The 27,830-nt window shown below is 39.4% G+C and overlaps 1 protein-coding gene across 2 annotated transcripts in view; it reads left to right on the forward strand.

Moving 5' to 3' along the window:
• The first annotated feature begins 606 nt into the window (after positions 1–606).
• The window catches only part of GRIP1 (glutamate receptor interacting protein 1), a 702,506-nt gene continuing 675,282 nt past the window's right edge, over positions 607–27,830 (forward strand). For both annotated transcript variants that reach the window (XM_032284375.1, XM_032284413.1), the window contains exon 1: positions 607–815. In XM_032284375.1, coding sequence (XP_032140266.1) covers positions 758–815 — 58 coding nt within the window. In that variant the 5' untranslated portion in view covers positions 607–757. The remainder of the gene's footprint in view (positions 816–27,830) is intronic.

Below are 27,830 nucleotides of genomic sequence, written 5' to 3' on the forward strand. Positions count from 1 at the left end.
TAAGCCTGAGGAGCCGCCAATTTGGGTTCGGGGAGGAAGGTGGGGAGGGAGTGGCGGCCGCGGTGGAGCGGCGTGGGCTCCGCACCCGCGGCTCGGTGCCAGGCTTGGTACCTGGCGGGCCGGGCGCGCCTCGCAGGCCGCCCGGGGCGCGGAGGGTGTGAGCGCGCGCGCCCCCTCCGTGCCCGCTCAGCCTCGCGCGCGTCTCGGGGGAGGCTCCGCCGAAAGGCGCCTGGGGAGCCCGCAGCCTCAGTCCTGCCGCCGGCGGAGCTTTGTGCGGCGGCGGCTCCGAGTCCCACCTGCTGGCGGCGGAGAGACAAGGAAAGGGAAGAAGAAGGAGGAGGAGGGGAAAGAGGCTGCCGCGCCAGCCCACTCCTCCCGCCGGCGCCCACTCCCGGGGGCTCCGCAGCCCCCAGCTCTCGGCCTGCACAGCCCCCCGCCCCCGGCCCGGCCCGGCCTCCCGGCCATACCGCGGCAGCCGCCGCTGCAGCCCCCAGCCCTGCCCGGCGGGGCCCGGCCCGGCCCGGCCGCCGCCGCCGCCGCCGCCGCCGCCGCCACCGGGAGACGCCGGCGAGTTTGAGGAGAGCGCGGGGCGCGCGGCGCCGCCTCGATGTGCCCGGGAGCCGCCTCGGCGCCCCAGCCCCGCTGAGCAGCCCCGGCGCGGCGGCCCGAGAGGACGAGCGAGGAGGCGCGGCGAGCCCCGGAGAAAGGGAGCCAGCGAGAAAGAGCAAGCCCCAGAGCGAGCGCAGGGAGCGACACCATGCCCGGCTGGAAGAAGAATATCCCCATCTGCTTGCAGGCGGAGGAGCAGGAGAGAGGTGAGCGAGGCGGCGGGGCCGGGGAGGGAGGGCAGGGGTCCGGGCCGGGGCCGCCCGGTGCCTCCCTCTCCCGGCTCCCTCCCGACCCGTTCACCCGCCGCCGGGGGAGGGGCGCCGCGCCCTCAGGGCCCGCGGGCGAATCCAGGTGGCGTCTTGCGAACTCTGATTCATTTTTTGAGGTGGGGGGCAGCGGGGGGCTGGGGGGAGGGGAGAGGGGCGGTGCTGCAGCGAACTTTTCGCTTGGGGAAAGATTTTTCTGGCGAGGATGTAGGGGGAACTCCAGCTTCTGCAGGGCCCGCTCGCACGTGGAGCCCCGAGCGGCCGTCTGTGGGGTGAGTGCTGGAGGTGATGTCGATGGGCAGGGAGGTGGGTTACTGCAGTGCTTTAAGTGACTTTTCAAACTTTCCTCCACCTCCCTCGGCCACCCTCGCGCAGTCCCCGCCTATGGCTGGGCTGCGACGGAGCTGCCAACCCAAAGTTGCTGGAGATTCATAAAGGAGGAGGAGGAGGAGGAGGAAGAGCGTAGGGGAGGCCAGGGGGCGCTGCCGCAGGTCTCTGGAAGGGGAGGAAAGAGTGGAAAGATTGTCCTCTCGCTCAGGGTCTGGGGCTGGGAGTGACTACTTGGAGATGAGTTATGCCCCAGCGCAGTCCTCGCTGTCAGTTTAATACCGCAGGACTGCGGGCTTTTCGTAATTACTGCCTATTTTCTTTGCAAAAGGCGACTCTCCGTGCCTGGTGCCTTGCAGACCTTTTGTGCTTCAGCCTGACAAGTGTGCTGGACACGTTGCTTTTAAGTGACTTGCGGGGAGAAAAGTTGAAGGCCTTTTGCACCTTAAAGGCTTAGTTCTGTTGAGGTCATTTTGTGGTGTTTGGATTGTGCAGAGGTTGCCCAGGGAGTTCAGCTTGGCAACCTGGATATGATGTACTGAGTGCACCAGAATTTCCTATACAGGCCCCATGGGGCTAGAGGGGTGTGCCGGTGGCTCTGCTAGCATCCAGAGGGACGCTGGCTGGCAAGGTCCACAAGGGTTTATCCTGCTTCTACCCTGTCCTGTCCTGGCTTCAAGGAAGATGCTTTAGAATTGGATAGGTTTCAGGATGCAGGGGCTGCATGGGCTGTGGCAAACAGCCACTGCTGAGGTAGGTAGGCGAGGAAAGCAGGAGGCCAGTTTGGTGTGTGGAGAAGGCAGAGTTGTCAAGGGGGCCTAATCCAGCAGTGTGATGAGTTGGTATGGACGGGGGCTTGGTTATTGGGCATACTAAAAGTTTCAGGCTTTTGAATAGCACTCACTGCTGAAGAACCAATGTACAATTTCCAGTTTTTCTCTAGGTGGCACAACCTGTCTTTGGTTTGTATCCTGTTTAATGACTCAGGGAATTCATCCCTTTTTAACCACTTCCTTATGAGATATGTGCATTCATTTTCCAGCACACTTTATGGCAGGTGACCTTACGTTTACCCATTCAAAAGGCATCCCTGCTTTGGGAATGCTTCTGCTTCTCTCTTTAGTAAATCATGTCTTTAAAGTTGCAAATAGCAGTACCAATAATTTATAACCAGGTAAAAGTACTACATGAAAGCATTCTGTCAAGCATGGAGTGACTGTCTGTCCTATCAACTAAATTTCACAATGTACTTGGTGTTCGGTGTATCAGTTTGCTTTAAAAAAAATCACCATGCTTCTGACAAGTTTTATCAGAATGCTGAAGTGGGTAGATTTTCGGATTGTGACAAAATGTACTTGTATGTCTTTTAGAAATATATGGTAACATTGAAAGATGATTGTCTAATCTGCTTGGTGGAGATAAGACTGAAATTCCTCCAGAACATAAAAATCTGAGTAAGAAATTGGGTATTCTGCCTTATCTCCTCCAATAGGAGAAAACAGGAAATGTTTGTTACTTGTTGCCTTTTTTCACTTCAAATGTTTCTCCTTTCTTGCTTTAATTATGAGATGCTTTTCTAAATAATTAGTATTTATATTTGTTTGTTTGGTTGTAGCATTTCTTTTTGAAGTCCTGCTTCTTTGGGAATGGACAAATACATGGTTTTGTTTCTTTCACAATTTCCTAACTGGTGTTTGTGTTTCAACTGTGTGTGTGTGTGTGTGTGTGTGTGTGTGTGTGTGTGTGTGTGTGTGTGTATACATACATACATATATTAAATATATATTTAAATTAACTGAGCTGCCTATGTGACTTTTAATGCATATATCAGAGGACACTGCTTGAGCTTGGCTTATCCTTTTGGAAGAATTTCAGTGTAAAGAGATGAGAGATGTTTTCTATTTGTATTTCAGGTCAGATTGTGTTAAGCTTTTCCCTTGACACTTGAAATTCTAAGTGATTCAAATAATGTTGAATTGGATTCTTTTAAATATAAACAGAAAGATTAAATTGTCAGGTTGGTCAGGAAAATAATGAACACAGAACAAATACTTTAAAATTTTGTCTTGGGTTAATGTTGACCAAAAGGTCAATTTCTAATATCTTACTATTAAATTCTAAGGTTGGTTGTGCTCATCTAAACCTCTGCTCTTTCCACATTCGCCACAACCCCAATCTTCATCTAAACATTCTAAAACCCATTATGGGGACTACTCTAGCATAACATTTTTTTTAATGTAGATTTTATTTAGTAAAATCTCTTCTTGAGATGTAATGCAAATTAATACAAGATGCAAGCTTCTCTGAGGACCACATATTTGAAGGAGTAGGTATCTTAGCCTTATTCCTAAAAAAGAAAGAAATGCCAATCTCAATTCAAAGATTGAGGGAACATGCTTTTGTGGTATTGCCACATACAAAAAGAGGCTTGGCTGTTCTACATAATTTCATGCCATATTTACACACCATTCATAACTCGGGTTCATCTGGAAGGCCTTCGTCAATTTGGTATTGAGTAAGCTATTGCTATGGCGTGCAATACTGAGCAGAGAAACTGTGACATATGGGTTGTTGCAGTAAATGCGGTCACTTCCAAAATGACATGTTAAGATTCACCCATGTATGCTGACATACTATTAAAATTCAGAACACATTTCTCCATACTCCTCACTACCCCCAATTTTCTGCCTGATCTGCTAAACCCAATCCATTTAGAAGCCACTTAATATACTTCGGGGTAAATGTTTTAGGAGAAGAGAAATGTTTCTGAAAACTGTCCTGTTTGATATCTCTTCCAATCAAATTAAATTAAGTAATGTATTAGCCGTTTTACATCTGCTTATTAGCTGATCATGTGTAATAGGAATGTAGTTGTTGAGAACATACTTAGTCTAAAAAGATAGATGCGTCTGTAACTAATGATGCTTTTCTTTTGCCTTGTACCATACCTTTTTACTAGTGTGGCTTTGATTAATAAATGTTTATTGTGTGGAACAATGTGTAGTTAGGATAGAAAATCAAACATAATGCTTGGAAAGATTATTCATCTGTCTGTTTCTGCAAACATACTTCTTGATATTTTTATTATTGAGGAAAAGAGAAAAATATTAATTGGTATTTTCTAATTCCCGATGCTTTTATGTTTAGATTTAACATAAATATATGTATTTAATCTAATTATATAGATGTATTAAATGCATTTCACATTAGCATATACAGTCACCAGGGGAAGATACATGCATGTTTTATAGCACTTCACTCCCTTGCCTTTTTGTTCTTCTTATGAGTTTTGGAGGTCTACAAATGAAACTGAGAACTTCTCTTTGGGTTTCTGTTTTAGAAGTTATTATTTCATGACAGGGTCTTGCTTTGTTTCCCAGGCTGGGCAACACTGCTTTGTTGCCCAGTAGTGTGATCACTGCACGCTGTAGCCTCTACCTCCTGAGCTCAAGAGATCCTCCTGCCTCAGCCTCCCAAATAGCTGGTACTACAGGCATGTACCACTATGCCTGGCTAGTTTTTTTTTTTTTTTTTTTTTTTTTTTTTTTTTTTTTAAGTTTTTGTAAAGATGGGAGTCTTCCTGCATTGCCTAGACTGGTCTTGAACTGGGCTTACACAATCCTCCCGCCTTGGCCTTCCAAAGTGCTGAGATTACAGGTGTGAACCACCGCATCTGACCCTGTTTTAGAAATTACTGTGTCTGAGTAATTTCTTATATTTTGGCAAATATAACCAACCTTGGCCTATTTCATTTTCCATATCACCCGTATCATGAGGAGATCTGGTGACCCTATCTACAACCTCCTTAAAAAAAGTTGAATTTGGAATTTGACTTTTGCCCTGGTACAAAGTAGGGAAAAGAGAAGAAAGCAAAGAAATCTAGGGCCTGCTTTGTTTCAGTTACCGTGTTTCCCATGCATTATTTGGTACAATCCTTATGATATGCCTGTAAGGTAAGTGTTATTACTCTCCACTCTGTGAGGTGGGGAAACTGAGGTTCAGAGAGCTAATGAATTTGCCAGAACTTATAAAGACAAGACTTAGGGCATTCATTTCTAAAGAGATATTTTAAAAAGAAGTCAAGTTACATTTCCTGAGGTGAAGTGTACAGAATTTTATTAATATTATAACATCTTTCACTTTTGGACAGAATTCTAATAAACTGCCATCAAATCTTTCATTAGGAATTCTTTAGAGAGTTTTTTTAGTTACGTGTACTGGGAAAACACTTCTAAAGTATATTTTGGACCTTTGACAAGGATTTTGCAAGGTACGTGTGTTAATTAACTCTAACAATAAGGATTGGAACCTCAACATATTTTTAAGTTGAATTATTTAACTACACTTAAAGTAACTCATTAAATGAACGGCCTTTTCCACCAAACACTTGCCATTATGGCATATTTTTCCTTTTTTTTTTTTTTTTTTTTTAAAGCATATTTGCCATGAAGGCAAGAATTAACAAGGATTGAGTGTTCTTCCTTACTGTGGTAAACTGGGAAATGATTATATTGTTAATAGCCATTGTGTATCTGTCCGTTGCCAACATTTTATTTAATTAAAGCCATATATCTAAACTCTGGCTACCTAGCGGACTGCCCAGTGGTCAAACAAAGAGGCTTCAGATAATGCTTTCTTCTGCAGCAACCTGATTGGTTTCTTTCATGAAGAAAATGAAATTTCAACTGATATTAGTAAAAGAATTTGAGAATTGAATCTTATGGGTTTTAAAACTGTTATATTAAATGCTGCAGATGGCAGACTATTAAAGGCATTTAGGATTTGATTCATTTATTTTCAATTAAATTATAATAGTAGTAATACAAAATATAAGAGTGATAGCAATACAAAGTAACCTGTCTAGCAGAGAGAACAATTCAAATGCAAAGCAATATCCTGGGTTTGAGTCTCTTGTTTTATCTTTTATTAAAGTTTATTTCTTCTGAAATTGAAAAGATTCTTAAATATAAATATAAAAAATCTATTCATACAGATTTTCTTATTCAAGAAGCCTGCTTGTTTAGACATGTCAGTGGCCAAAGGGTGCTGTCAGCTTTATGGGAAAATCAGTGTTCTTCAACTATATCTGCATATTAAAAGCACCTGATTTAATTTCTTACCGCCTTTCGTTTCAACAGTGACTAAACTTTAAGTACCAAGTAAGGTGCTCAATAGAATGTAGAGAATATATGGCTTGTATCCTAGACAGATTCCTTAAGTTCTGGCACAGTGGTTGATGAGAAGATGTTTGAGGTCCAAATGGTGTTGGGTTTAAATTCACTCCAGCACTTATTAACTCCATGGACTTTTTAACTCTTCAAAGCCCTTGTTTTCTCTAATTCAAGATGAGGACAAGAAATATCTATGTCATGTGAGGATTAAATAAAATTAACAAATATGGAGGAATGTATGATAGTACCTTGCATAGGGTTTGGAGTTCAGTAATGACAACTACCATTTTAATGGTATATTGATACAGGTCTGTTAACACCTTAGGATATCCTGATAATGAAACAATCAATCAATAATTTTTATTCTTTAAAAACCTCATAAAATGTTTTTAAAAAGTCTAATTTTTGTGAAAAACTACACTGAAACATAGAACTTGATGCAGCCAAGGTCTTTGAGGTTAGCCCAACTCTCATGAAAACAAAGAATCTAGTGTAGAGAGAGAAATGTACCCAAGACAACATGTCATATGCTTAGCAAGTATTTACTGAGTACCAACTGGATGCCGGGGATGAGGAAATAATGGTTTCCATTTTAAAGGATACTGTTAAGTATAGTTGTAGAGTCATGGGCTATGACAGGTAATTCCAGGACAGCTTCTCTACTCTTGTAAAGATTAATGCAGAGGGAGCAGAGAATAGGGGTTGATTGTGCTGGCGGTGGGTGGGAAGAAAGAAGCTTCTGAAGACAGCTGTCAGAGAAGGTAGCACAGAGGAAATGTTAAGACTTGAAGGAAGGGAAGGAGATTAGAGAATTGGGAGGGGATAGAAGGAAAGATATTTCAGGCATGGAACATGGTATGTTCCAAAGCATTGTGAAATGAGACATTCCAGGAACATGACTGGTTTCTTAAAGGGGCTGGAGTGTGTACAGTATGAACATACTTATGAGTATAGAATATGAATATTCATTTCCCCCATGGGATGAGAAATGGAGCTGAATGGGAGCATTAGACTAGAAATGGCCAGATTGGAAAGGGCTTCGTATGCCAAATTAAAGAGTTTGATTGTATCTGGCAGGCGATAAAGAATTGATGGGCTTCCAACAGAGGAGAGTCAGGATCAGATTTTTTTCTTAGAAAGCTCATCTTGGCAGCATAGAGGAAACATTTGAAAAGGGAAGGACTTGGAAGGGAGGGGAGCAGGTAGGAGGCTACTGCCCTGTTTCAGCCCATGCAGATAATCAGGAGATGGACTTGGTGACCAGGTAAATGTAGGAAATGTGAAGAGTGTAGATCTTTGGTTCAGGTACTGGTTAGAATCAGAATTGTATCTTGAGACCTAGTATCCTGATACAGAGTGTGGTATTTTTTCTATTACATACTGCCTTTCTTTATTGCCCCACTCCCCCCATCAATGTAGGGAAAAAAATAAACATAATGTGGTAGAATAATACAAAACTAAAGGACCACCAAAGTGATGGACCCAGACTGTGCCATGATGATAGCTTATTGTGCAATAGCTTTCTTTTGTTTATATACAATTCATATGCTATCTACTCCTAAAGGAAAAATAATTATCCTGCACATTTATCTCCTAAAACTAATTTGGAATTTTACATGAGTTTTTAAGCCAAAAGAGAGGGAATGGTTGTACTGTATTTATTTTTTAGATTTATCTTCCCTGGTAATGGAATTGGGTAGGGTTTTAAAATTTATTATTTTCTCAAAACAACTAAATACGCTGTCTGTAAAGTTTTAATATACTTCTTATACTGTATTCAAAATCAGAAAGCTGAAGTTTAAGTCCTCTCTTTCAGACATTTCCGCTGGCTTTTTGGCCTGGGCATAGACCGCCCATCCTGACTTCTGCTTTCTCATTTATAAAGTAAGGAAGATTCCTGGCATACTGACCTTCTGGGGTTATACTTAGAGGTAAAAGCTATTAATATAACATGATTATATTAAAAAAGCCAGAAGTTGGTGAAAGAGGGAGGGTCTTCAAGTACATTTGTCTATTAGCAAGTTTTCTCTTGATGGAAGCATTATTTGGATAACTTATGTTTCATAAATTAGAAATTTTTAAGTCCAGGCTTCTGACATCAACCCAATATGCAAAAAATCATTATTCTTAGTTGAAATCATGTTTGGAACCTTTTGAAGGGAGAAAAAATTCTTGCAGATCTCCAGTGCCAACATCTGTTTTTTTGAGACTGAGTTTCATTCTTGTTGCCCAGGCTGGAGTGCAATGGCATGATCCTGGCTCACTGCAACTTATGCCTCTGGGGTTCAAGCAGTTCTCCTGCCTTAGCCTCCCAAGTAATGGGGGCTACAGCACATGCCCCACTAATTGTTTTGTATTTTTGGTAGAGATGGGGTTTTGCTATGTTGGCCAGGCTGCTCTCGAACTCCTGACCTCAGGTGATCTGTCTGTCTTGGCCTCCCAAAGTTCTGGGATTACAGGTGTGAGGCACCATGCCTGGCCAATGTCATTTATTTATTTTTTATTTTATTATTTATTTATTTATTGAGATGGAGTCTCGTGTTGTTGCCAGGCTGGAGTGCAATGGCACAATCTCGGCTCACTGCAACCTCTGCGTCCCGGTTCAAGTGATTCTTCCGCCTCAGCCTCCCAAGTAGCTGGGACTACAAGTGCACACCACCACGACCGGCTAATTTTTGTATTTTTAGTAGAGATAGGGATTCACCATGTTGACCAGGATGATCTGGATCTCTTGACCTGGTGATCCACCCACCTTGGCCTCCCAAGGTGCTGGGATTACAGGTGTGAACCACCATGCCCGGCCTATTTATTTTTATTATACTACTTAAATATGTACTAACATAAAACACTCCTGATGCTTATAGCTCTCATACAACCACAAAGCCAAAACAGATTTTACAAAAGAAAAAGAAACAAAACTACCCCCCAAAATCAATAACATGCACATTGACAACATTGATTTCATACGACTTGATATTATTTGCCTGAGACTGAATTCCCTCTTGCAGGGCGAATATGGTACTTGCTGCTGTGGACCTAGGCATGAACACATCATTTACATGTGAAGTTCTCTATTTTCATTGGTCTGTTATACACCATTGCAATCCTAAAGATAAAACTCAATATTAGCACAGAAAGTGGTGGCGGGATTAGGCTGCATGCAGATCTGGATTTGTTCGTACACTCTTTGCAATGAAGGACTGTTCTTTCTCCTGTCACAGGCAGATATGTGGCTCCATAGCTCCATGCACTGGGTGAAGCTCGCTACCTAAGTTTGACCACAGCTGTTCTTGTCCTCTTCAGTAAGATGAACTCACTAGTCACAGTCTTGGATGTGGCAATGTCAAATTGCTATAGTATTTCTAAACACCCACCCTCATTTTCAGTACTTATGTAACCATGGGCAGGTAGTAAACAGTTTCTTGACTGGCATGGTCCATAGAGCACATTTCAAATAGTACTGGTTTAAAATATACTTAATATAGCTGGGGTTGGAGATAATGGTTCAGAAGGATGGGTGTGTGTGTATGTGTATATACAAATTTACACACTGCTTTTAAGATATGCAAATGAAACATAATTTGTTTCCCATAACTGCTTTTACCTTGCCTTCAAGTTCCCATTCCCACTCTAAAGGAAAACATTTGATCTTGTCAATTAGGAACATGTTAGTCTCTAGTTTAAAAATTCTTTCTGGATTCTCTAATTTCTCAAGGTTTTTCCCTTCCTTTGTTCCCAAGATGACATTTGAGTGAAGGGGGAAGCCTAGTATCCTCACTGCCCTGGGTGAAGGGCATTGTATTCATTGTATGACCCTCACTGTGTTTACTGCTCTGGACTTGGCACATTTGTGGCTGGGCATTGTGCCCTGGTACCCACTGCAATGAGACTGTTCCTATTTGATCTTTTGAATGTTATCTTGGCAGCTCATTTGGGCTTCCTGGACCTTGCTGTTGTGTCTAGTTGTGAGAGCCCTGTGGTATGCGACCTTCTACCCAGGCCTTTTCTAGGTAGTAGTCCTATCAGCATTTCTGTATCTCTCTGTAGCCATAGAGTGCTTAACTGTTTTCTCTGAATCTTGAAGGAGTTTGTGTGATCTTGGGAAATGTCCTCAGCTCCACCTGTCTTAGTTACCTTCTGCAGATATTACACTCTGTGGTCCAATGCCATGTTGAATGTGGCATGTGCCAAATAGGGGACCTTCATGCTAGGTGATAAGGGTCATTGGCCACAATGTCTTCTAAATCCCTCAAAGATACACAGGTGTTAGTTTTTTTCTCTTTTTGTACTCATGAAGTTTTGATTCCTTGAAGAGTATCAGATGCTTACATTTGATCTTTTGCTCCTCCTTCCCTTCTTTCTCTTTCTCTGCTGTTCCATATCTGAAGTAGCTTGTGTGTCTTGAAAACTTAAAACTGTAAGGGGCAGGGATCAGGAGGGTGACTGTACGATAAAGGAAGAGGGTGAAAGAAGAGTCCTATTCCTTTATCAGGTGGACTCTTCTCCCTAAGATTTGAACATCAGTAAAGAAAGAAAGAGAGAGAAGTGGTCAAACAGCCTAGAGATGACATAGCTTGAGGCTGGCAAGTAGTTTTGACCAGCAACTTCTACTAGTCTTCTTTGCACATAAACTTTTCTCATTTAATAGTTTTACTAGAAATCTGTCCTCCGTATTTCATTGGCAAATTTATGAACACAAGAACTGACATATTTCTTCTTATAGTCAGTATTATAATTGCAATGTGAATTTACTGTTAGCTGTTGATGTCTTGTTAAGGTGTACTTTGTATTTTGAATAAAGACGTTTAGAATAGATCACTAGATATACTCAAAACTTCTTGTGTGAATTTATGTTAGAATTAATAAATCTCTTCTTTTTACTGTTGAAGTGTTTCTTTTTCACTTTCATTTATTGTCTGAATATAGTCAGTTGAAAATCTGATACACAGTTTGACATCACAAATTACTAGGATTTATGTCTTTTCAAGGCACAGTTAATCATTTGAGAAAGGTACTGAATGTAGTTTTCACCTGTTGATATATTATAAAAACAATGATGATAAAGCAGTAAAAATAATGCAGGACTGGGATAGGTATTTATTTCTTTATTATGGCATATAATCTGTGAATGATTTCCTTATTTCATATCTTCTGATGTCTAATATTTTATCTCCTATTACTGATACTCACAAATTCTATTGCAAACCTCTGAGAGCAATACATTAATATCCTCATGAAATTAAACTTAGTTATAAGGAATTTTCCTCTTCGTGTCAGGATTGTTGACTAAAAAAAAGTGGCCTTTAGAATTCCATTTTCAGATGAATTCAAGTGTTTCTTTTTACATGTATAATTTTCTAGTATGTACAGAGCACATTTTCATTAAATGAAAACCCTGAACAAGGCAATATAAATTTAGTTTCTTTGTTACCATTTCACATTTCCCCCCTATAATTTTAGTTATTGAAAATTTGCCAGGCTAAAATCAGACACCTGTAGTGCTGCATCTGCTGAGAAAGCACCTCATCTGGCTTTGTTAGTGAGCCTGAATGCTGATATACATATAAGAGTCCTGCCACCAAAGGGTAGCCCTGTTTTTTTTTTTTTTTTTTTTTTTTTAGTGGTTGTTATTGCACACAGTCATGTAAAATGATGAGAAGAGCATTGACTCTGTACTCAATGACTTCATTTACTCAGATCCCTACCCTCCCAGACCCTAATGATCATACTGAAAAAAGAAGGAAGGGCAGTGTATTAATCTGCCGAGGTTTCCACGTAAAATACTATATGCTTAAACAACAGAAGTTTATTTTTTTACATTCTTGGAGGCTAGAAATTCATGATCAAGGTGTCAGCATTGCTGGTTTCTGGAGAGCTCTGCCTTCGGGTTGCAGATGATTATGTTCTTGCTGTGTGTTCACATGATTTTTTTCTTGGTAAGTGTAGTGCAGAGAGAGTGGGGAGGGGAGTGAAAGCTCTCTGATGTCTCTTCTTATAAGGACACTAATCCTGTTGGATCAGGGCACACCCTTGTGACTTCATTTAGCCTTAATTACTTCCTTAGAGACCTTTAGTCTCCAAATGCAACCACACAGGGGGTTAGGGAATCAAAGTATGAATTTGGGGGCCACATAAACATTCAGTCCATAACAGGAAGATTATTTACTGGCATATGTAATATCCTGTGAATTTCATGTTTCAGTGTTTAGAAATTGATCCTTTTGAACAGGTGATGATGGGCCCGTTTTAAAATATGGCTTCCAAAATTTTGGGGGAGAGTTTTCCCCTTGAGTGTCTGTGTCTTCTCCGTTTGAATTGGGCAGGCTTGTGGCTGATTAACCAATAGAAAATGTTGGAGGTGACACTGTATGACTTCTGAGGCTGGTATGCAAAAGTCTATGCAGTTCCCTTTGCTAGCTGGAACACTTGTTCCTGGAATCCTGAGCCACCATGTGGCTCTGATACTCCAACTACACTGAAGCCACAATGCTGTGAGGAAGCCAGTTCACATGGAGATGACATGTGTAGGTGCTCTGGTTGACAGTCCTGGTCTTACAATTTTCCCAGTCCAGGCACCAGGCACCAGACATGTGGTTAAATGACATTTCAGGTGATGTTAAGCCCCAGTTGTTGAGTCACCCCAAGCTTTGAGTCTTCATAGCTGAGGCCCCAGACATCATGCAGTAGATGCTAGACATGTTCACTGTGTACTGTCTGAATTCATGACCTATGGAATTTATATGCAAAATGAAATTGTTCTTAAAAGGAAGCGATGTTTTGGGATAATTTGTTACACAGCAACAGTAACTGGAGTAGACATGGTATGGCTCCTTTTTGGATCCCTTATCCCCACTTCTATACTGTCAAGAGCTCATTGTTTATTATCAGCAAAATCCCTTATATCCTCAGCTGCTTCTGTTAACTTCTCTTCGCCTTCTTGCTGTAATTGAAACTTAGCTCCCCCGTAGAGATTATTATTGGTGATTTCAACATTCACATGAATTGTCCTCCCAATTTCTTGGTTTCTCAGTTCTGTGCTCTCCTGTCATTCAGTTATTATATCTGGCTATACCTGGACTCCTCACTACTGTGCCCATACCCTAGACCACCTCTTCTCAAAGTGTGGTCCAGTGGCTTCTTGGGGTCTCTAAAATGCTTTCAGAAGACGCGTGAGACCAAAACTATTCTCCTAATAGTATAAAAACACTATTTGCCTTTTTGGCTTTTATTCTGTTATGAGTGCACACTAGTTTTTCAGAGGCCATGAAAGGAATTTGTGCTTGTATACTATTGCATTTAAAATTTTTCTGTCTTAATTTCTAATATGGTAAATATTAATAGGCATGTCCAAAAACTTTTGGGAGTCCTCAGGAACTTGTAACAATGTAAAAGCAGTCCTGAGACCAAAATGGCTGAGAGCTGCTGTCCTAGACTTTGAAACCCTGTCTTGTGCCATTTTCAAGTCCTAATAACTGCAACCCTGTCTTGTGCCATTTTCAAGCATCCTGTTCTATTTTCACTTAGAAAGTAGAAGAAATTAGAAGACAACTGCTGCTTCACCTGTGGCCGTATAGTCTGTCTTCACTGCTGTGAAGCCGAATGGTGTGCTCTTATCCAAGGTTAACCCCTTACTGGTGCACCACATCCCGATCCCTCCTGCCCACTGCAGAAGTGGATCCAACGTTTTCTCCCCTCTCTCCAGCATGACCAGGGTCTCCTTCTCTATTGGATTATTTCCAGCATACAAACATGAAGTTATTTCACCTACTTTAAAAAACAGGCTTCTCTTTATCCACACTTTTTCTAGTTACTGCTCCAGTTTTCTTCTTCCTTTAGTAGCAAAATTCCATGAGAGATTTGCCTGCATTAACTCCATAGTAGTTCTTATGCTCACTTGACCCTAGATCAGTCAGGTTTTTGTGGCTTATTGTATTTCTTATGATGAGAGCCGTTGACCTCTACATTGGTAAACCTCGTAGCCAATTTCCAATCACGTATTACTTGACTAGTAGGCAGCATTTGAGATAATTAGTCCCCTGCTGGAAGTACTTTTTTCATTTGGCCTCTGGTCTATCACATTATCCTGCTTTTCCTCCTCCTTACTGTCCATCCCCCTTGGTTTCTGTTGGTGTTTCTTTCCTCATGCCCCTACATATTGGAGTACTATAAAGTTTGGTCTTTTTTTTTTTTTTTTTGGATACAAAGTCTTGCTCTGTTACCCAGTCTGGAGTATAGTAGCATGATCTTGGCTCACTGCAACCTCCGCCTCCCGGGTTCAAGTGATTCTTCTGCCTCAGCCTCCAGAGTAACTGGGATTACAGATGTGTGCCACCACAGTTGACTAATTTTTATATTTTTAGTAGAGGTGGGGTTTCATCTTGTTGGCCAGGCTGGTCTTGAACTACTGGCCTCAAGTGATCTTCCCACTTTGGTCTCCCAAACAGAAGGCCACTGTGGCCCCTGTGCCTGGCCCCCAGCTCCAGTTTTTTTTGTTTGTTTTTTAATAGCAGCACATGACAAACTTTATTTTACTCATTTATTTGTATGTTTGTTGTTAATGGAAGCCAATCGAGGGCAGGTATTTTTATCTGTTTTGTTATTGCTGTATCCCCAACACACAGAAGAGTACTTGGCTTGTAGTGGGTGTTTAGTAAATATCTGTTAAATAAATTAAGTCTCTCGTGTTACTAAGAGTGTAAGAGAAATGATTTGCAGATGATGATACAGCTGTGTTCACATTTAAGATTTCCAGTGCTTTCAGTGTTTACGTTTGAGCTTTAAGCATCTTGATTCTGGGGGAAAAAAAATCGGGAACAATTTAAATTCCTAATCATGCCTGGTCTCCCTATTGTGGATGAAGAAAAATTGGAGACCTAAATAAACTTTACCTCCTCTCCCCCCACAAATAGGTAGAAAGTGAATTTCTCTTTCACCACTGGCAATCTATAGAGTGGCCCTTGAAAACTGCCCTTTAATATCTAAAATTTCAAATTATTTCTGCTAAAATATACCTCTGTTGAGGATACACATGATCTTTTCTTTTCTCTTTTCATTCCTTTTCTGTCTCTCTTTTTTTTTTTTTTTATCTTGAGATGGAGTCTCTGTCACCCAGGCTGGAGTACAGTGGCACGATCTCAGCTGAGTGCAACCTCTGACTCCGGGTTCAAATGATTCTCCTGCCTCAGCCTCTCAAGTAGCTGGGATTACAGGCGCTCACCACAACGCCTGGCTAGTTTTTTGTATTTTTTTTTTTTTAGTAGAGATGGGGTTGTACCATGTTGGTCTTGAACTACTTGCCTCAGGTGATCCATCTGCCTCAGCCTCCCAAAGTGCTGAGATTACAGGCATGAGCCACCATGCCTGGCCTGAGGATATACATGATATTTTAAAGCAGAAAAACAGTAGCAGAATGTTTTACAGTGACAATCTGTGTCTTGATATTTATTCTGATATATGATTTTTGTGTTGGCAATCGTGTCATAATCTTATTTGTGTCCACATTGCCTGCTGTGGTGCAAGACATGGTATAGATGTTTAGTATTTGTTAAGTGAATGAATAAATGGGATGAGTTTACATTTTGAAAAATAAGACAGGAAAGAGATGTTCCATATTTCTGTATTTCCAAGGATTCTGCTTCATTTCTTTCCTTATCCCCTAGCTTTGGAATATCAGAAAAACACTTTTATGACTCTACTACATTTTAAAAAATGCCTGGCACAGTAGTCCTCAGGCATTCATTAAGTACTTGTTGACTGAGTGAGCTAAGACCCCCTTCCTCCTGCAGACTGTTTAACCTAAGGAAGACTCCTGAATGAATCAAAGGCCTCTCATGAATTCCTCATGGAATTAGACGATTAGACTTGTGATATATGCAGTGGATGAAGAATGAATATTCACTGATATAAATTTTTCCTTCTGTTATGGGAAAATAATCTAGGAAGCTTGATTTTAGGATGGAGATTTGGGCTTTAAGAATCTGAGTTGGATTCTAAGCTTAATGCCTACACTAAGTGGCTCTGTAGATTTAAACAAAAACTATTTGATTTCTCAAGTTCTTCCTTTGTAAAATAACCATAGTAATACGTACTCTTCAGGGTTCTTATAAAGATTTTGAGAGTATCTGTAAAAATACCTGTCAAGAGTGTGCCACTAGGAATGATAGCTAAATATAGAGTAGTAAAATTTAGACAATAATGTAATTAATTATGAGATTCTATACAAAAAGCTGTTCAGGTTTTCCTGTTATTACAGGTGATGCAGTTACCTCATGTCATCTTAGAAAGCGAGTTCCAGGATGTTTGGGGATCCCTGTGTCTCATGAAGATGGTTGGGTGAGGGGGATGTTTACCAGTTTCTCATGCTAAAATAAATATTTGGTAACACAATAACTACTTGTTAAAAATATTTGAAAAAATAATTGTGAATATAGCCCAGAAACTTATTTGGCTAATCTGTGTCAGACTTAGGGCCTCTAAACTTGTCATAGGATGATACATACTGGGATAAAAGGATTGATTTTAAAGCGTATGCCTCCATTTGTTTTGTTTGTGATATCTGGTTCAGGCTGACATTAGACTTTTAAGTCACAGTTTTCTAGTTCTCTTCCTGTAAGTGACTTCATTTGATGAATAGCTTTGTGCAATGCGAGGCTTTCAATAGATATTAAACCAAGACAATAAAGATACTAACTAAGCTGTTCTCTTTCAGTGTAGAGAACCTGCAAAGATGTGATTATTTGGATTTTGTTTCAACAGTTCAACTAATAGCTTATGAATAAAAACAAAACAAAACAAGAAACAGGAAAGCTGCTTGCTTTCTGATCTGAGGTTGTGGCAAACCTAACCTGGGATCTGAGTGGTGCATTTTGCCAGCTCAGATCTCCTCTGCTACTGGAGCCTTTCATTATTTATAGCCATTAGGAGCCTTCTGGCTTCCACTGCACTCACAACTAGCATTACCTCTTTGACTCCCTTGTGTTATTGTCTTGCCCAGTTCAGCTGAGTCTTTGAACACAAAACATACAGGGAACCCCTTCCTGGGAAAGTTGCTTTGTCACTGAGTTCACCACTGATGGCTCCTTTCACTTGATTCTCAGTCTCAGTGACAGTAAGATTATGGAATCTGCTGCCAGAGTACCAATCTACATGGGTGCTACACATCACTGAAAAAAATTAGGAAGATGGTGCTAGTTAATTCAAGTCCTCACGTATAACTCCTTTTATCATAGTGGACATTAAAAAAAAATCCCTCTGCAAAGTGCACTGGCCCTGCCTCTAGTAGATGAATGTTGAACAAGTAGCCTACCTAGGAAGCAAGTGATTAGCATCTGTGGGCATCCCACAGGTTGTGGTCCAGCCCCAATCTTGGTGATTGGGATTGATGTTGCTGACAAGTCCCTCCATTTCATGTTCAGGCTCTGCCTATGTTCCTGGTTTCTGGTACATGATTTTTCAGAATACTGACATTTATTTCTTGCCCACACCACCATATAGCCTAACATCCTTGGATGTCTTCTGCTTGTCTGTCTCTCCTGCATTGTTCTTTTACTATGTTCCAAGTGCATGCTTTGTCCAGTATCTGCCTATGTCTCCGGTCACTGATTTTAGCTTTTTACTAGGTACTGACATTCTCCTAGTTTCCTCTTACCTGTCTAGAAATGCCAGACAAACTCTGACCTTAGCTTCTATGGACACTGGTACCTGCAGAATTCCTCAGTGTTTTGTTTATGTATGAAAGTTTATTGTGCCTCTGGATTGTGGGTGAGTTGAGGAAAAGCAGCAAAGCGGTGTGCAGTAGTTGCAAAATTTATTTGACTGTAGGCTGTCTTTGCCACTGGAGCATCTTGTAGGGAAATGTAGTTCAGAACATGCATGGAGAAATGCTGCCGAATAGAGTAGTAGCGATATTTGGGACTTGAAAAAAAATCTTAAGAGCAGGTACAATTCCCTCAACAACAGAAGAACATCAGTGCTTTAGAATATTTGATTTTGAATTTTCTTGATGTTTTCTCTGTGGTTCTGCAGTGTTACTCTAATTAAAATCTTTCCTCTCAACTCCGATGTTTAAGTATAGACTTTGCTCTTCCTGTTAGCTCTTTTCTCCCCAGTTGAGCAAGTTCAGCATTTATTGAGGCCCTACTACATGTCATATGCTGTTCTAGTTGCTGGAAATATAAATAGGAATATGGTAGGCCTGCCTTAAAGAATTACTGTATGAAATGAGCCTTTTATAAAGCTGGTCCTATCTCAAGCCAATTATTTTGTTTTCCTCATTTCAGGCCTAAGAGGGCTTTATTCTCTTTCCACTCCAAATAATAAAGAATTCCTTTAGGGTAAAGAAGGAATTCCTGAGCATGTTATAAAAAAATAGAAAATAGGATAAGTTGCGTGAAAATTTAATATTTCTACACATCAAAACCTACCATGAACAAAATTAAAAGGCAAATAGTAAACTTGGAAGAACATTTGCTACATAAAAGACAAAGTTTAATATCATAATCAAATAAGCACGTAGTAGCTTTTAATAAATCATTGTGGAATGAATGAATACATATATGAATTCAAAGCAATGAAAAAATCACCCCAGTAGAAAAAGTCACCAAAAAAAAAAAAAAAAAAAGAGAGAGAGAGAAACAAAAGAAAATACACACAAAAGCAAAGAAATGAGAAATGCCAATTAAAACAAAATGACTTTTTTCTTTTACCAATTATTTATTAATTTGACAAATACTAAGCACCTATTATCACCACACTGTTAATTGTTTTATAAACTATGTTCTTTCACTTAATTTAAGCAACAATTCATCTCAAATAGGTATTTTTATTCTCATTTTATCAATGAGCAAAGGGCTTAAATAAGCTAAATCTTTTTTTTTTTTATTTTACTTTAAGTTCTGGGATACATGCGCAGAATGTACAGGTTGGTTACTTAGATATACATGTGCCATGGTGGTTTGCTGCATCTATCCCATCATCTAGGTTTTAAGTCCCATGTGCATTAAGTATTTGCCCTAATGCTCTCCGTCCCCTTGACCCCTTCTCCACTGACAGGCCCCAGTGTGTGGTGTTCCCGTCCCTGTGTCCACGTGTTCTCATTGTTCAACTCCTACTTGTGAGTAAGAACATGCAGTGTTTGGTTTTCTGTTCCTGTGTTAGTTTGCAGGGAATGATGGCATGCAGCTTCATCCATGGCCCTGCAAAAGACATGAACTCATTCTTTTTTATGGATGCATAGTACTCCATGATGTATATGTGCCAAAAGAAGCTAAGTCTTAGAGTTAAGATGTTGGAGGCAAGATTTGGGTTCAGACCTGTTCTCAAAGTCTATGGTTTTACCTCCTATGATATTCTCTTAGCATGAAAAATATCATGAAGGATATTTGATGATGTGGCAAATTGTTTATGAAATAGAATTAAGTAGAAACAATTACAAAACAGTATGGACAAATGATCCCACATAAACTAAGAGTGGTTTATGGTTCTGAGTACAATAGCTGTGTCTGTAATCTCAGCACTTTGGCCAAGGTGAGAGGATTGCTTGAGGCCAGGAGTTAAGATCAGCCTGGGCAATATGGTGAGACCCTGTCTCCACAAAAAATAAAAAAAATTAGCCAGGTATGTGGGTACATGCCTGTATTAGTACATTTCATGCTGCTGATAAAGACATGCCTGAGACTGAGAAGAAAAAGAGATTTAATGGATTTATAGTTACACATGTTTGGGGAGGCCTCGCAATCATGGTGAGGAGCAAGTCACATCTTACATGGTTAGTGGCAGGCAAAGAGAGAGTTTGTGCAGGGAAATTCCCATTTCAAAACTGTTAGATATCGTGAGATTTATTTACAAGAGCAGCATGGGAAAGACCCACTCCCATGATTCAATTACCTCCCTCCAGATTTCTCCCAGACACATGGGAATTGTGGGAGTTACAACTCAGGATGAGATTTGGTTGGGGACACAGCCAAACCATATCAGTACCTTTAGTCCCAGCTATTTGGGAGCTGAGGTGGAAGGATTGTTTAAGCCTGGGAGGTCAAGGCTGCAGTGAGCCATGATTGAGCAACTACACTCTAGCCTTCATGACAGAGCAGTATTTCATCTCTAAAATAAAAGTACCTATCTATCTATCTATACATGTCTCTCTATAATTATATATTATATATAATATAATTATATGTAATTAGGTATATTATATATAATCATATATTAGATATAATATAATTATATATATTAGATATAAAGTTATATATTAGCTATAATGTAATTATATATTGATATATATAATTTTTTCTATATATGTAAATATATGTAAAATTTTTAAAAATGGTATATGCATAGAGCAAAATTTGCAAAGATGTGTACTAAAGTGTGAATGATGCGTTATCTGTGACTTTTGAGAGTTTGGCTGACTTCCTTTTTCTTCCTAATCTGTACTTCCTAATGTTTCTACAATGAATATGTTGTTATAAACAACAATATTTTTAAAATCTTATGTTTGTGTGTGTGTATGTGATGTGAGTGTGTGTAAACATGACAGTATTTTGAAATTTATATGAAAGGGTTAGCAGGAATAAATTTTCTTCCCAAAATAAGACTAAAGGGGACTGCATCCAGGGAATAGAACAGTGTGTTCTGTGTGTCCAGGGAATACAGAATGAATAAATACATTGATAAACAATATGACCAGGTGACTAAGAACCACAAATATAAATGTCTAACACATATTTGGGGAAATAATATCAGCAATTCAAGACTTGTTTTTACTTAGGTGATTAGAAAAGCTTTATAAAAAAGAGACTGTTCAGTGCTTTTATAAGGTGTGGTGAAACAGGTACTGCTTTGGAGAAAGCAATTTGATGATAGGTATAGGATGTCTTAAAATTGTTTATATAAACCATGACTCAGTAATTCAACTTCTGGAACTTGATCTCAAGTAAATAATCCTAAATGCTGAAAAAGCTTTTCCACAAAGATAGAATATGGCACTGCCCATAATTGTGAAAAAATGGAAAGCAACTTAAATGTGCAGTGCTTTGGTCATGGGGTAATGGCAATCAGTAATCATTTACTAAATTTATTAGTTATTCAACAAATATTAATTGAGTGCCCAAACTGTGCAGGCATTGTTTTGGGTGCTGAGGAGGCAGCAGTGAACAAAATAGACAATATCTCTCCCCCAAATGATATTTTAAAAGAAAATTTGCATAACATGGGAAATGCAGACTTTTTAAATGTTGGGTATAATATATATATATATATATGTACACACACACTATATATATATATATATATATATGCACACAATTTAACATTCTACTTTTTTGATGTGTGTGTGTGTGTGTGTGTGTGTGTGTATGTGTATGTGTGTATATATATATATATATATACTTCAACTGTGTGAAATGAAACCGAAAAAAGCTTGAAAGGACATACATGAAAATATTAAGTTATCTTGCAGTTGGATTGTGGATAAATTTTTTTTAAAACATTATTTTTTGCTGTGCCCCAAATTTTCTATAATAAGAATTTTTTTTTAAATTAGAAAAGTGAACATTAAACTTAACTGCCATTATTTATTATATGTTTGCAATATTCTCTTTAAATGGGAAAATTGGAACTTATGTCCAAACAATGATGACAATTTAATATAATTAAAACTACTAGAATTTGTGATTTTATTGAGCTTCTAAAACATCTTTGGTTTTACTAATATGTTTAAAACCATTAAGACGCTGCTTTCATTAAAACACTTCTATAGTAAATGGTAATTGTGTATTGAACAGATAAAAACGTACATTCAACAGATCAAAAAGTCCAACACAATGTCAGTTTGATTAGGTAAATACAAATTTAATAGCCCAGAAATCCTTTAGACTTCTTATTTTACATGCCATAAAGAGTACAATAATATAATTCAAGTTCTAAAAATGGCTATGTAGGATAACAGTGCTTTTTCCCTTTTCCTCTTTTAAAGTAGGAGGAGGGAATACAAATTTCCACTGAAGCGCTGTTTTCTAGAGTGAAGGATCCCACTACTGTGATTCTAAGTAAACTTTAATTATGTTTCATACTTATGTGTAAATTTATTTTGTGTAATTGGGTTGTGTTTTGAAATGTTTTAGATAGATTTTCTTAAGTTTAGGGATTGTTTTTATACTTTGTGCTTGAAAATTGGTTTGAATTAAAAATAAAGATATTTTAAATATAATTTAAAGTTAGAAAAGATTTCAGTAACAGCTTAAAATGTTAAACACAGGTCAGAAAGTTTTGTTTTGATCGTGTCAGAGGTTACTATTATGTTCTATGTAAATATACTGCGAGATTTAAAATCCGGTGCTCAAAATTATTAAAATTAACATGAAATTCAGTCATGTCATAGTTACTAATAGAACAAAAAGCCCAGCTAGAGAACTGAAGCAATGTCAGGAATCTTGTATGGAATGGAATCCTTGTGAATTAGATACTATGAGAATCATTTTTTTCACTTGAGATACGATCATGGAGATCTTTGGATTTTCCTAAGGTCATGTGGCTGGCACAGGGGAGGGCTGTGAAGGGAATTTCCTGCCTCTAGCAGCTGCTGCCCTTTGCTTCAGATGACTTAGGCTTCTGCCTGCTCCATAGGGGCAGGAGGTGAAGAATTACTGACTTTGTCTTTGAGGCTGACCTCAGTTGGGAAGTGGAGGTCAACTGAAGAGGGCTCAGGCTGTTTCCTTTCCAGTTTTATCAGAAAATAAAATGGCAGCTGTATACTCTGTGAGATGCTCTTTTCTTTAAGATGCTTAGTAAAGCCAGTCTCATCTCACTATTTTGATGATGTGCTTCAGACATCAAAATTTGCACCCCCGAATTGGGAAGGTTTGTTCTGTTTCAGGTGAATTTTCTGCTTCTAAGGCATCCACCTTTTCAGGCCCAGCCAGTGTAGGTGCAGTCAATCTCTTTAGCTGTTGCAGGTCTCACCACCCTCATGGCATGTGGTCGAAGTGTTGACAACACCGGCCCTGTCACCAGCATTTGACTGGTGTTGGTGATGATGGACAAAACCCTTAAGTCAGTTTGAGGTTTACCGTGTGCCGGCCCAGCTTCCAGAGTGATCTGGACTGTCCCACTGCCACTTCGAGCATCTTTTTGTTCAGTCTTTTTCGTAAGGTAGCTACAACTGGGTTGAAACTGAAGGGGAATTCCTTAATGTGCTCGGAATCCCACTAAGTCTCCCACTGGCTTACTGAGGTATTTACTCCCAGTGTTTCCTTTGTCTTCCTCTGGCTCAGACAATGTGCAAGTGACTTTCTTTTCCATCCATGAGCTAAATGGAAAGACATGTCCTTCATTATGCCCTTACAGGAAAGCTGCCTTCTCTAACAGACATGCTATTGGGTTGGAGGAACAACACAGCACAGATTTTCTTGAGTAATAAATACAGCATTTCCAGCTAATTTATTTGAGCTGTAAATAGCAGGATGATCAGGATTTTCCTGCTTTCTTAAAACTCAGCAAACGTTCATGTAGAATTTCTCTCTATATCTGTGTCTCCCTCCTTTCCTATCCTTATCCCTATTTCTTTATCTGACATCGAATCAACAGGATTTCGCCAACTTATTAATTTGAAGAAAAAATATCAGAGAATAAAGTTGCCCACTCTTCCCAGTTTAAACACATCTGGATTATTTTTTTCTAAACATGATTTTGAATCCCATCTCCACTGTGCTGTCTTACATTGAGCTCAAGTAGGATTGAATGCATACACTCTGGAGACGACCTGCTTCCATTCAAATCTTGGCTTTGTCATTTATTTGTTGTGTGAACTCAGGTGCATCTTTTACTGTCTCTGTGCCTCAGTTTGCTAATGTGTAAAATGGAGATTAGTGATCATACCTTCCTTGTTGGGTTATTGTGAGAATTAAATGAACTAACATACATAAAGCATTCTGTGCATAGTTAAGTACTTGATAAAAATTACTATAGTGACTGGCCATTTCAGCCTCTCTCCTTCTGGATTAGTACATTGCAAAAGCATTGAAAAACGTGTATCCAGAGCACAGATTTTGTACAATTCTTCAATTTTTTTTTCTTGATATAGAACAGTATATGACAGGACTCTGGATTAGAATGTGTTTAAATTCTAAAACAGAAACATTATGACAGTCACTAGAGGAGAATTAGAAGTAGCTGGTGTCAGCTTGAGCGCAGCATAATGAGATAAAAAGCAATTGTGATACATAATACACCCTGGGAATCAACAGGAATTTTATAGTAATTATGATTATGACAACAGTTGTACTAGATTTTCACAGTAGCTTTTTCTTTCAAAGATTTTTAAGGGAAATATACAGCCACTTAGAAAAATCTGTAAGAATTTTTTTTAGCACTTTTATTTTCTATAGAAGGTGAGAGTAAGCAAGAAAATGTTTGAGTAGTTTCCCCTGGGAATAATACCAGATCAATAACTGGTAAATCCAAGCAGCTTAATTTCTGATTTGCTTCTTTAGTATCTACAAATCCTAGTTCTCTCAAGATGGGAGCAATTTGCATATTAAATTTAGGGGAAAAAGTTCTTGGGATTAAATCCCTTAGGTGAATGTAACATGATTTTCTTCTGCAAAAATATTTAACTGGTGGAAGAAATGACCCTACTCCTCTATATCCCCCCAGGAATGAACTGGTGGAAATATCTCTTGGGAGAAATTGAAAGCATTATTAGCTTTTCTCTAAGCATTAGTGTGGTTTTCCAGTTCTTTTATAACTGAATGTTCAGAATTAATAGGCAAATATCTTAAGATTAAAATTCATGGCTCTATTATAAAAGGTTCTCTCAGGGTCAGCTTTACCCATGGGTGGAATGGGCCCTAGATAAGTTATTTCAATTCAGCGGCTGAGAAATGCCTTTGGATTTCCTCCAAATAGCTTCTTTATCTATTCACTGTTTGAAATTCCACATTAGAGATTCTCCTTTTTTAAAAATAAACTTCAAGTTTCAAATCTTCTGTACAAATGCAAATATCCCAGCATAACTAAGAATATTGAGTAATGTGTTAGTATTGTGCAGTAACTTAATGTGTTAGTGAGTTTATAAACTTTTTTTGTGGGTTATGGGGTTTTTCTCTGGCTTTAAATAGTACTGATAAGGGAGAGAGTAACATGAGTCTTGGTTATTGGGAGAAGGGTTGGGAGAATAAGAAGATGATGCCCCAACTGTGAGAATGGGGGGTATAGAAGAAAATCTGGGTGATGGAAGCCAAATGCCACTTAATTATCTCTTTTGCTCTGGGATAGGCCTTCTTTCTTAATCTTTGAGAAAATGGGGGAAAAAATCTTTGATTTGGTAGCTGAAGACTTTTGGTTGTATCGTTAAGAGAAGCTGATATATTTTGCTTTTGGTTAAGAGTTGTAGATCACTTTTGTGGTCTCAGAAGGAAAACAGTATTTGGGAACTGAACCGTTATAGTTTTAATGAAACTGGGAAGATTTTCAGATCCCTCTCAAGTCCTAACAACAGACTTAGGACTTTTTCCAGAGTTTAGCCATTCCTCCTATCAGCAGGCTCCAGAAGAGAATTCTGTGTAATAAAGATGAATACTTAATTCATGGCTTTCGGGAGGATGAAAATCAAAGGAAGAGTAGGTACTACATCGATTTCAATGATGGCAATAGAACTGCGAGGGCTCCCCAGAGGACCTCACACTTGCCTGCAATCCCTCGCACCGGCAGGGCCAGCCTTGGCCTTTGTCAGTGAACAGCACACACCTGCCAGCCCTTATCTACCCATACTCTCCAGGCCATTTAGAGAGCCAGTGCTGCAGGCAGATGGCACCACCCGGGATCCTTTGTCATTCCAAATTGTGCTGTCATGTGGACAGGTCCATTTGTCCCATGTGACGCTCTTTTCTGCTTACTCAGTTGCAACTTGCACGGAAGATATATTATGCTCCTGTTCCTCTGGACACTCATACTTAGAATCTAACCCTTGTGCAGCTCTCACTGTTCTGGCTTTGCTCTTGTCCTGATGGCTCACAGTCATGATACACACCCATCCATCAGAACTGTTCCTTCAGTCTCTGCTTCTAATCGGGTACTGTTCTAATTGTTCTCACTGCTATATTGTCCTCAGTCCTGGCCTCATGATGACTGGCAACCTGGCCTTCTAGCAGAGCTGTGTTTCTAAAAGTTAAAAATGTGAAGATATTTAATTTCAACCACCAGGTAGGAGACTGAATATTTAGGATGCATAAGCAATAAGACATGAAGAAGTTAAGAAAAAAAAAATGCCTGGCAGAGAAATAAAGATATTCATATCCTATGAGTTGAAATAGAATGAAAATTACAGGATTTTGGGATATCCTTTGACCTTCTGCTGAAGAAGATACAAAAAGAGATTGTGGAAAATTTCATACTTCAAAGCTGCTTTATTTTATTACCTTCTATAAAAAAGGGGGTTTCATTTTATGATGCTTCATGAGCAAAACCCAGTCTTACAAGCATATGCCTACAAAATCAGTAGGCAATTGTCTTAGTTCATTTTCTGTTGCTATAAGAGAATCCCCAACCTGAGTAATTTATAAAGAAAAGAAATGTATTTGACTCACAGTTCTGGAGATTGGGCAGTTCAAGATGGAAAGGCTGCATCTGGTGAGAGTCATCCCATGGGAGAAGGCATCACATGGTGACAGTGCACTAGATGAGAGAGGGAAGGGGACTGAACGCATCCTTTTTATCAGGAACTCACCCCTGCAATAACTCAGTCCTGCTGTAACAGCACTAATTCATTCACGAGGGTGAGGCCCTCATGGCCTAATCTGCCCTTAAAGGCCCCACCTCTTGATACTGTTACAATGGGGATTAAGTCTCTAACATAAAATTTGGGAGATATATTCCCAAATTCCCAAACCATAGCAGCAATAAATGAATAATCATATGGTTAACATTGCTGTGGGTTTGTACATGCCCACAAGGAACTTACAGCCTACACAAATGCAGCATTAAAACATATGAAACACTTAATTTTCTAATTACAGGTCTTTGTTTTTTTTTCTGTGGCTTTTCTTTCATAACATTTCTTCTAAAAAGGAACACCCCTCCAAAAAGAAGTTATCAAATTTATTTGCAATACTTTGGAGTGGGTCTAGAGTGATACCAAGACATACTTGTCTGCTAGATAAACTACTTTGAGGCATTTACTGATGTCTGATTGTGCTGAGGATCACCCACTCTTTTTTTTTTAATCAAAGAAGTCTGAGGAAATTATGTCTTCCTTTCTATCTCCTATGTAGTTGAAATCAGAAGAAGCCAAGTGCATTTGATTTAATAGTATAGTAATGATGATGATTATAAATAATAATAAAAGTAACTGTAGTACAGTTCTCCAGAGAAACAGAACCTTTTCTTTCTCTCTCTCTCCATATAGATATGCATACACACACACACACACACACACACACACACACACACACACACACACACA

This window comes from Sapajus apella, unplaced genomic scaffold, assembly GCF_009761245.1.
Source record: "Sapajus apella isolate SASKATOON/1434 unplaced genomic scaffold, GSC_monkey_1.0 scaffold2, whole genome shotgun sequence".
NCBI lineage: Eukaryota > Metazoa > Chordata > Mammalia > Primates > Cebidae > Sapajus > Sapajus apella.